Source organism: Mus musculus, chromosome 3 (assembly GCF_000001635.26).
Source record: "Mus musculus strain C57BL/6J chromosome 3, GRCm38.p6 C57BL/6J".
NCBI lineage: Eukaryota > Metazoa > Chordata > Mammalia > Rodentia > Muridae > Mus > Mus musculus.
In genome coordinates, this window is record NC_000069.6 from 145,478,220 (window position 1) to 145,489,896 (window position 11,677).

Consider the following 11,677-nt stretch of genomic DNA (forward strand, 5'->3'; position numbering starts at 1 on the left):
GTCTTTTGCTCTTTTCTTGTGTCTCATCCTATTCCAAGAATCTGTGATTCCTGTTTTGAAAAACTTTGTTAAAATTTTTGTTTGAGACCATTTTGCACTGAACATTTGTAGTCATGTGTTTTCTATAGGTGTATGAGCACAAGATTCCACATATCCCTATTATATTATATTCTGAAATCCTTGGCACTCTCTTCTTATTTTCCCACCGATTTCTAAAGGAAGCTGTTACGTCCTCTCCTCTCTCCAAGCTCAACTTTTTGTCACCCCGTGTCTAACAGATACATTAAGATTTGTGGTCCCTATTTTCATTACCCCTCACACATTGTCTCCTAGTGGCAGCTCCCAGGTATCCGTCTTGGTGCTAGCAGCAGTCTTAAGTTCTGCATGCCTTTCTGGACACACAAGGCTGCCTCATTTAACCTCTGAGGAAATGCTGCGGCCGTTCAGTACCCAGAACAAGCAAGGAAACAGGAAGAGCTTCCAGCTCCTTTCCCAAATTAGTCAAGCTGGCCCCACCCTGCTCTTTCAATCTCTGTGTTTTAGAGTTTGAAATTTGCACATCAAAAAAATTTTTCTCCTTTGCATATGTTCAGACATAACTTTTGGCTCAAGTCACAAAATTTTGGTCCAGAAATTATGTATAAAAGGCCCTGTAATATATCATGTCTGAATTCTCATTTAAGTTGGCTTTACATGGTTCTTTCTTAAGCTGAAACATGTTTCTGTCCAAATTTTTCAAATTTTCTAATTTATGGTTAATAGTTGTAACATGAACTTTTTAAGAAATATAGCAAAATATGCATTCTGTGTGAGATATATTGAAGCAACTTGATCAAATGTAACTCAATACACAGATTCTCACACCTGCTTAGTATAATACATGGCAAATCACATACCTATTCTATGCCTTTATTTCCTTACTTCCTTTGTCTTGAGACGCAAACAGAAGAAACCACTGTGCAAACTCTTTGATAATATAAAAAATAAGGCATTGTTATCATCATTACATTAGCCAATTTTCAGCTGTCTGGGTGATATCTTTGATACAGTAAGAGTGTTTGCTAATCAGTCTTTAATTTGTATAGCTTGGTCATCTGTAAAATACTGATAACAATAATCTTATTGTGATCATGATACATGCATTTCCAGTATTTCTATTCCATCAACTTTGACCTGAATTTAAAATCATACTCCAGAAAGCATCTGGAATCACCTCTGAGAACAGAGCTGTTCTGAATCCTGGAGTCACAGTATCAAATACTATCAGGTTCCACTTTCTGATATTCAGTGAGCACAAACTTTGACAGTCAAAACCTGCATTTCTAAGAGCTATTTAGGGGCCAGCAGTATTCTAATAAGTGAATGTGGTTTTATTATTATTATTATTGAGTATGGATATACCAGAAATGAACTAGTAACATGGTTTGTGGGACTTTTTGGTCTTGGAGAAACACGGACAAAAATTGGGGGTGTCATTTTTCTGTTTTCCTGATTTACTGGGTAGAATTTCAAACCATGAAAATCTAAAGGTAAAGGTTTGAATAATAGGCGTAGATGTTTAATGATTCACACAATTGTCTATTTTCTCTAATATTTATTTTGATTTTTTAGGGTCCATTAGGATTGATGGGACCTGAAGGCGAACCAGGAATCCCAGGATACAGAGTAAACATTTCTGATTTTAAATAAATAATTATTCACAGACAGGAAGGCATTTTTAGCTCATATTATATCCCAAATATGCAAACTAAGATTCACTGTTCATTTATTAAAATTTTATTATAAATAACATGAGAATGAAAAAATATGCAATGAAATTAGACAACAAAGTCTCAATAAATGTCTGTATAATTAATTATAATAGAAATTGTAGAGCTTCATATATATCCACCACCAAAAAGATAAAGTTCTAATAAACTTGAGAAAATAAAGTAAAATAAACACTGTTATTTAAAAATGTTTCTTTTCCTTGATAAAGTATTATGATATTTTGGTTCTCAACCTTCTGTAAAGTGTGTCTTGTATTTCTTCTCAGAAAACTGCAATGAGTAACAGCACGGGGACGGTAGCAACAGCTAGCACATCTGCTTGGTCTGGGGACTTGCTCTTTACTTGTTGCTATTCTTATAGGGTCATCAAGGTCAACCAGGACCCTCTGGATTGCCAGGACCTAAAGGAGAAAAGGTGGGTGTGCGTGTGTGTGTGTGTGTGTGTGTGTGTGTGTGTGTGTGTGTGTGTGTCGGCCTTTTACTTCCAAAGTTATGTATGAAACCTATGATTTCTTTCTAAATGAATGCATGAAAATACTGTTAAGAGATAGAAGGGCCACTTTTCAAGTTAGAAAATTTGCAGATTCTAGGAGGATATAAATACCAAGGAACTAAAACTCAAAAATATTAAATATATTAAATATTTTCCATGGATTAATTGGAGATTAAGGTGAAACAGTATATGTAAAGGTACTTTGTGATACACAGTTTCATAAGAGCAAAATTATTTATTGAAAGGGGATATGATGTGCTGGACAACATTGCCATAAGCACACAAATATTAACTTAGAGTTTAATTTCCTAACGAATTAGTAATAACTACAGCATGGCTCGGTTTGTAATCTAATTGAAAGTATACATGTCGAGAAAATTTATGATTAATTTTGTGTAATCAAAACAGGTTAGCATGTCCAATAAAAGATTCTATACATAATAGAAGCCTATATAAAATATGATACACATAATTCGTAGCTACAAAGTTTTCACTTAAATACAGCCAAAAAACACATTAGAAAGTAACAAGAGTATTTTAAATGTACTTTCTGAACTAAGTTGTGTTAATAAATTTCTATATTTGTTTTAGGGCTACCCAGGAGAAGATAGCACAGTTCTGGGACCTCCTGGGCCTCCAGGTGAACCAGTATGTCTTTTCTAAAATTATTTTGGTTCCTAAGATGAAATCAGTCAGGAGCTTTTGATGTCTGCCGGTCATGTCTGTTCAGAGTTCTGTTTGGTTAGTCTTATCACTGGACCTTACAGTAAATCAGTATTTATCTCTATACCATGTACATAATATAAAAATCTCAGATATGAAAAAGTGCAGGAGTCACACTCCTCCACCAAGATGTATATCTAGGAAAATTAACTCTGAATCGAACTTTCAATATGGAATACAAAACATAGTCCTAAAATACTAGTCCAAAACTAATACACCAATAATTTAGTTTTTTAGGGCAAATATTTCTTTAATTATAAAGATGAGATTTGTTCCTGAAGTATTTTTATTTTTATATATTTTTATTAGATATTGTTTTCATTTACATTTCAAATGCTATTCCCAAAGCCCCCTATACCTTCCCCTTGCCCTGCTCCCCAACCCACCCACTCCCGCTTCCTGGCCCTGGCAGTCCCCTGTACTGGAGCCTATGATCTTCCCAAAACCAAGGGCCTCTCCTCCCATTGATGACCCACTAGGCCATCCTCTGCTACATATGCAACTGGAGACACACCTCTGGGGGCTACTGGTTAGTTCATATTGTTGTTCCTCCTATAGGGTTGCAGACCCCTTTAGTGCCTTGAGTACTTTCTCTAGCTCTTTCATTATGGGCCCTGTAATCCATCCAATAGATGACTGTGGGCATCCACTTCTGTATTTTCCAGGCATTGGCATAGACTCACATGAGAGAGCTATGGCAGGGTCCTGTCAGCCAAATCTTTCTGGCATATGCAATAGTGTCTGGGTTTGGTGGTTGTATATGGGATGGATCCCCTGGTGGGGCAGTCTTTGGATGGTCTTTCCTTCCGTCTTAGCTCCAAACTTTGTCTCTGTAACTCCTTCCATGGGTACTTTGTTCCCCAAACTAAGAAGGAACGAAGTATCCACATTTTGGTCTTCCTTCTTGTTGAGTTTCATGTGGTTTGCAAATTGTATCTTGGGTATTCTAAGTTTCTGGGCTAATATCCACTTATCAGTGAGTGCATATCATGTGAGTTCTTTTGTGATTGGGTTACCTCACTCAGGATGATATCCTCCAGTTGCATCCATTTGCCTAAGAATTTCATGAATTCATTGTTTTTAATTGCTTAGTAGTAGTCCATTATGTACATGTACCTCATTTTCTGTATCCATTCCTCTGTTGAGGGGCATCTGGGTTCTTTCCAGCTTCTGGCTATTATAAATAAGGCTGCTATGAACATAGTGGAGCATGTGTCCTTATTACCAGTCGGAATATCTTCTGGGTATATGCCCAGGAAAGGAATTGCTGGATCTTCCAGTAGTACTATGTCCAATTTTCTGAGGAACCACCAGACTGATTTCCAGAGTGGTTGTACAAGCTTGCAATCCCACCAACAATGGAGGAGTGTTCCTCTTTCTCCACATCCTTGCCAGCATCTGCTGTCACCTGAATTTTTTATCTTAGCCATTCTGACTGGTGTGAGGTGGAATGTCAGGGTTGTTTGATTTGCATTTCCCTGATGATTAAGGATGTTGAACATTTTTTCAGGTGCTTCTCAGCCATTCGGTATTCCTCAGTTGAGAATTCTTTGTTTAGCTCTGTACCCCATTTTTTAATAGGCTTATTTGATTTTCTAGAGTCCATCTTCTTGAGTTCTTTATATATATTGGATATTAGTTCCCTATCTGATTTAGGATTGGTAAAGATCCTTTCCCAATCTGTTGGTGGCCTTTTTGTCTTATTGACGATGTCCTTTGCCTTACAGAAGCTTTGCAATTTTATGAGGTCCCATTTGTCAATTCTTGATCTTACAGCACAAGCCATTGCTGTTCTGTTCAGGAATTTTTCCCCTGTGCACATATCTGAAGTATTTTTATAAAAACCTAATCCATACGTGTTTATTAGAATTTACTGACAGTTGACAAATAGTTTGCCAGCTTTTACTGGTTAGTCATTACAGCTTTTCAAGACCATGGGCCTGTGAGCCTTCAAATCCAACATTTTAAAGACAAACTGTCATCACTGGTTTTGAGACAGGGCCAATTGTACGATGTTTAAGGCTAAAGGGAGATGTGAAAGACACATATATATACATTTAAGTGGGTGGATAACGCTTAGTTCACAGAAATAAGCATATTGGTTGTATTTTCCATTTTTTCATGTAGTATCATTCAAAATAAGGATGCCAGAGGCATGACATCATAATATACAGTCCCAGTGTTTTGATCTGGATCTGTAGCTACTGTTGTCATTGATATTTTACTGTAGGAAAGAATATGGAAAATTCTGGAATGTTTCAAGGCAATCTCTCTGTATGAGTGTTTAAGTGTCCTTGTGAAATATATTCTAGTCTATCCTCTTTGGGGGGTCAATGACCCTTTCACAGGGGTCGTATGTCAGATATCCTGCATATCAGATATTTACATTACAATTCATTAAGCAGCAAAATTTACAGTTGTAAAGTAGCAGCAAAAGTAACTTTATGGTTGGGAGTCATGGCAACGTGAGGAACTGTGCTAAAGGGTAGCAGCATTAGGAAGGCTGAGAATCACTCACTGACTTTGAGGGAAATACTTGGCAAAAATATAAAAATTATCCAACAAACAGAAAAAAAAATACCAAGTAGAAAATAATAGCATTTGATTTTCCAGGTTCTGGAATGTCAATCAGATTCTGTCTACTGATATAAAAATAAATATTTGGGGACTAAAAATATAATTACAATGGGATCTCCCAGTAGACATGAGATAGGGATGAGATTTAAACCAGATCCCCAGAACAGGGATCAGAGTCTCTGTCTTTGCGTTATGTCGACTAACCATGCATTTAGGAGTAAAGTTCGTTTCATCTATCAATAGTCTATAGTAAGTTCTCCTGTGTGGAAACTAATACTCTATGTAAGTTTTAAAGATTATAATTTGAACAGCTTACCATATCAAATTATTTAGATGAGAAATATTTTTAAAATATGTCTTACTTTTTTAGGTTAGTTGAAGAGGCCTGTAAAATAAATATAATTAATTTTTGCATAAATTTCAGTTCGACTCATTTCACATTACAAAAATTATAAGATTTATAATATGGTATTATGCTCATAAAATTCAAGGTTTTACTAAGTATTATCTCTTCAATATTTTTCCATAGATTCATTATGAGATTATATGCGTATAATTCTGTTTTAACAGTAAATCTCATACTGATTATATCTGTGTTTTAATTTGTTGTATTAGCTCTGATATCTGGATTTAAAAATTTTGAAATCATGTGGCAACTATATAAACCATTACGTTTTTAATTGTGTAGCACTTTTGACATCCCTTGAGACTCAACCATTTTTCAGTGACATGTAGCAGGCTTAAAGAAGCTACTATACCTTGGCAGAGATATTTCTGGCCAAAGAATGAAGCACCCTAATTGCAGCATCTGCACTAAGGAATTACAGCCATGAAACTGGTTGTCTTTGTGTGTGATCTCTTTAGGGGCCAATGGGGGAGCAAGGAGAGACAGGGGAACATGGCGAAGAAGGCTATAAGGTAATCCTTGCAAGCTACAAAATAAACTTAATCATCTGAAAGGTTTGGCCCAGCATTCCAAACTCCCTCGGACTTACTTTGGACTGGCATTCCTGTTGATGGCGGCTCCTGCTCTTGCCTTCCGGCTCTTGACTCTTGTTTACAGTGCCAGGTTCCCTGTCACTTCAGTCTTATGACTCATTCACAAGATTCCTTGCCCCCTCCCACCCTCGCATCACATCACGCTGACACAGACCCTATCTGACACCTAAAATTTGTCTCTAGCTTTCTTATCCCTAGACTCACCCTGAAGCCCTATAATACTGCTTTCATGTCACTCAACACATTTTACTGTCATGTGTTGCTCTATTTTTGCTAGTTGTTTTTTAATTATGTAGTGCCTTAAATCTATCTTGTATAATGTTTAGTTCTAAGCCCTATGTGCACTATACTTGTAGTAATGACCCTGTAGATTACTTCACCCAATACATCTCTGCCTCAAGGCCAATGCTCTGTGGTCACTTCTGAAAGATTTCGATCAGCCAAGCTGACTGGACAAGCAGCTAGACATGCGATCGCCATTATTAAACTGATCCTCTCAAGATGCCTGCTGTCTGGGTTATTTCAGTAGCTCTCTAACTAGACTTGCAGCCGTAGCCCTTTCAAATCCACTTACCAATTCTGTCCCTCAAATCTGTGCTTCTCACACCCCTTCCTCAACCAGGAAGTCCTCACTGCTTCATCTGGAAAGTGGTCCCTCTGAGATGGAACTTGTCCCCTCTTTGCTTGCACAACCCCATGGCCAATCAGTTCACTGATGCCGTAAGGAGGAATCCACCACTTCCCTCATGCTCTCTCACAGACAGACTCCACCAAACCCTTCACTGTCTCACATTTAACTTTTGCTGTTTCACAAAATGAAGTTGCCAGTGTTTACCGAGACATAGCAGAGGATGAAGTGGAGCTCTCAGGAAGTGGTTTCTCATTGGTGAGAACTGTGCCACAACCTCACAGAGTCCAGAGAGGCAGCTGGTGAAGCTGTGGTCACTGTGGAAAGGTCTCCATGCTACGACAAGCCAGGGAAGCAGCAAACTGTGCCTGAGCTTTGCAGCTGGCTCAGATGCCCTGGAGATCCTTAGTGTTGTGACATCTATAAAGACTTCTTCTCCAAGTAATATCACATTTATAGGCTTTGAAGGTCATGCACGTCTTAATCACCATTCAATCCTCTGCATGAATTAATATTTAAAAATATGATATTTGTCCAGCATAACACACCAGATTCAGCAAAATATTCCTCAACTAATATTTTCTATTCTGTTTTTAAAGAAGACTGTATTTAAATTAAGTTCTAGAATACTCTGCTTCCATTTTAGCTGATAACACTGTAGGCCACATGACTAGACTTCCTTGAATTAATGTAATCCTTTCTATTCCCAGGGCCATATGGGTGTGCCAGGACTCAGGGGTGCCACTGGACAGCAAGGACCCCCAGTATGTTGTGAAAGTATTCTGTAATTCTGAATTTAAAGAAAATCCCATTAACATAGTTCATTTCTTGTCTGCCTTACATGATATTTCTCTCTTGGCTCCTATTAAAGGGTGAACCAGGTGACCAGGGTGGACAAGGACCGAAAGGAGAGAGAGGATCTGAAGTAAGTGGCACGTGCTAGACAATGTGAAATGTATTGTTGGCTTAAAAAGCAGCACACAAGAAGTTTCTGTTTATAATTCAAATAGCCACTCACTCTCCTGAATGAAGATCACTGTAAGCCTCTGAAGGAGGGATTGCCAAACTCTGCGCTCAGCCACGATTGAGTGCTTCTTATCTTTTGACTAGAATCTATATAGCACTTCATCTACCCTGGCCTTGTAAAATATTGCCTGAGGATATCCCCGAAGGTGGTCTGTTACTGAAGGGGGGCTGGAGAGATGGCTTCAGCAAGCATCCTAGTAGAGGACTCAAGGTCAGTTCTCAACATCCCACTGGGGATTTCACAACCACCTGTACAACCAACTCCATGGGATAAAATGTCCTTCTCTGGCCACCATGGGCACCTGCTTTTATGTGCACATACCTCCACACAGATGATTCAAAAATGAAATACACATACATATGCATAATTTTAAAGTAAAATAAATCTGTCTTTTTAAGTGAACAGAGCCTGAGGAACAATACCCAAAGTTATCCTCTAGCTGCCACATGTATGTGCTCAAACAAACACACATGAACCTGCACACATGTATTCACTAGCACATGCACGAACTCACGCACAGTGAGTAAACAAGAATTAATAGATAGTTATGTATTAATAACTGTCCAGGGTGAAGGAAGAGCAGAGAAACGGGATGGCCTTCATTCTTACTTAGAATTTTTAATGTCTAAAGTGGGAAATGTTGTAGAATCAACTGTAAACCTAGAAAACCATGCTACATGCTACCTGTGGGACAAACTATACGCCCAGAAAACAATGCTATGTGCTACCCAAGAATGTGGGTGCTTGCCAAGGCCTTATCCTAAAGTGTCTAAATTTTTCTAATTAAAGTTTGTCTATTTATCGGGTTTCCTTTTTTTTCTTTTGACATATCTCTTGAAGAAGAAACTCTCTGGTTCTTGTTAGCTTCTGTTAAGATTATAGCAGTGAAAATCAAATTGTTGTATTAGAAGGCAGCCTTTCCAGTGAGCTGGTGAGCTGTCCCTGTGAGTTGGAAAGGTGCTGAGGCCGTCCCTTGACTTCTCCATGATCCAAGGAAACCGTTGTTCTTGCTCTGGGGGCATGCTGGGGCATGCAGCTCACAAGCACAATTTAGGATCTCTAAGAGTTTATACGAGCATTAATTGCTACAAGAATAACCACCAGTTATGTATAATTCATTAAGGACTCCTTTGGTGGCCAGATGAGTCCTGTCCAATTGCTGTCATCTTGTTTTTTGCAAAGCTTTGAGTTTGTTTTTTAGATTTGGAAATGGCCCCCTCAAATTCATCTGGACAGCAGTCGTGTTTGTGAAGTGAAGAGACGCAAATCCCAGAGAGATTATGTGTTACCTAAGATCACAGAACTAATTAGCAACAGAACCAGAAACAGGATCTTAATTGCCTGGGTCTCATTATGCTTTGAAATCTTGTATCTCATTATTATACGACAGCTATCACTTTGAAATCTTGTATCAATTATAAACTTTTTATAAATTAAAATACAGTTTTAATTCTGACAAACTCGTGAGTTTTTCCACTGGGCATGTGAGAGTAGGTACCTCTAGGAAAAGGTTCCTGCGATGCAGATACGAGTGAACGTTCCCTGGAGCCTCAAAGACTCATACTCAAGCCTCAGGCTTCTTTTGCTCTCAACACCAAACGTTATGGCGTTTAGTGAACTGGTTAGAAAGAAGGGAGGGAAAATAATTCATTTTGAGTCTTTAGAAACTTTAGAAAGCAGACACAGTCTTTAGAAAGCAGACACAGTAATCTAAAGTTGACAGACCACTCAAAGGAAGTTGGAACAAACCGAAAGTTTGGATAACTATCCCTGAGATTTCTTTTAAAATAACACAGTCAAAAACAAACAAACAAACAAAAACAAAAGGGCAAGGTCTAAATTAACAGGGAACCTTAAAATGTCCGTTATCATAAGAATTAGATCACCTTCTCTAGACAGAGAGCCAGTGGAGTGCCCTCGAATGGAGGGCTTCTGAAACGGAACCATGTGGGCCACTAGGTGAGTTTTTCAGTGTGTCTGAGCAAAGTGGAAAGCACAAATTCCCATGTATTGTGAAAAAAATGTCCTGCAGAATCATTTGCCTTTCCTATGTAAGGACAGATATTCCATCCATGGATTTATGAGGGATTTATATTCAATAAAATAGAATAAGTTAAGTCTGGCATTACGGAATACGTCTACTTTTATTATATTTGAATTTGGCGTGTTGGTTGGAGTGTGACTCTTTCCTTTCTTATGGGTCTAACCCAGTTAATCATCCAGGAACTGCTTGCACAACAGTGTATTTCCTTCACCTCAGACCATACATAATTTTCTACTGGACATACTAGACCATGTAAGGGGGAGGGAATTTAGCAATGCTTAACTCTTAGTTGAGTTATGAAACTATCTAATGGTGCTAGTTTTGAGACATTTTAATGTAAAAATTCCCAAGATAAAATATAATGCAGTACAAAGAAGTGCACTGTCCAGGCTCATATAACTAATTGACACAGGATCCATAGCTTATATATAAAACAAACAAACAAACAAACAAACAAACAAAACAACACAATTTTGTTTCTGGAGCTCAAGCTGGGCACAGCATTTAACTTCTGAAATAATTCCCAATGTAAGGAAAGTCTTCAAATGTAATTGATGTAACAATGCACAAACCTTCCTACTTGTATTTTGTTATTTGAATGTTTGGAGCACATACATGAAAATATGCTAGAAGTTGAACCATGTCGGTATTCTTTATAACAGAACCTAACATCTGTCCCAAGTGTCCATCCCATGTGGAGGCAGAGAGCTGAATGATGGCTACCTAATTTCTTGATTCCCTCTAACTCCTCTAAAACTCTCAAACCTGTTACATTTGACAATTTTTTAAAAAGATTTATTTACTTATTTTATGTTTGTGAGTACACTGAGGCTGTACAAATGGTTGTGAGCCTTCATGTGGTTGTTGGAAATTGAATTTTTAGGACCTCTGCTCACTCCAGTCTGCCCTGCTCGCTCTGGTCAACTCCACTTGCTCAGTCCCTGCTCCCTCTGGCCCAAAGATTTATTTATTATTATACATAAGTACACTGTAGCTGTCTTCAGACGCACCAGAAAAGGGTGTCAGATCTCATTGTAGGTGGTTGTGAGCCACCATGTGTTTGCTGGGATTTGAACTCAGGACCTTTGAAGAGCAGCCGGTGCTCTTATCCCCTAAGCCATCTTGCCAGCCCACATTTGACACATTTGACAGTGTTTCCCATCTGCTGTTTTTCCTCTCGAGACTGAAGTAGCATCCTACTACTTCATGGCTTCTCATGGCTAGAAAGATAGTGTGAAGGTGACTTTAGTCTTCAGGGATGCTGCACACACAACCACCAAAATGCATGCCATCCCTAGTGGCCCCCAACTGCAATAATCTTTTTTGATTGTTTTGTTTTGTTTTGTTTTTCGAGACAGGGTTTCTCTGTATAGCCCTGGCTGTCCTGGAACTCACTTTGTAGACCAGGCTGGCCTCA

The 11,677-nt window shown here is 38.4% G+C and overlaps 1 protein-coding gene across 8 annotated transcripts in view; it reads left to right on the forward strand.

Moving 5' to 3' along the window:
• Nucleotides 1-11,677, forward strand: part of Col24a1 (collagen, type XXIV, alpha 1) — a 259,542-nt gene that overhangs the window by 185,748 nt on the left and 62,117 nt on the right. For 5 of the 8 annotated variants that reach the window (NM_027770.3, NM_001317733.1, XM_011240232.3 and 2 more), the window contains 6 exons: nt 1,612-1,665; nt 2,131-2,184; nt 2,854-2,910; nt 6,427-6,480; nt 7,900-7,953; nt 8,061-8,114. In NM_027770.3, coding sequence (NP_082046.2) covers nt 1,612-1,665; nt 2,131-2,184; nt 2,854-2,910; nt 6,427-6,480; nt 7,900-7,953; nt 8,061-8,114 — 327 coding nt within the window. Of the gene's footprint in view, nt 1-1,611; nt 1,666-2,130; nt 2,185-2,853; nt 2,911-6,426; nt 6,481-7,899; nt 7,954-8,047; nt 8,115-11,677 lie in introns of those variants that run through there. The other 3 variants (XR_001783751.2, XR_001783752.2, XM_017319724.2) reach the window with 3 other exon arrangements.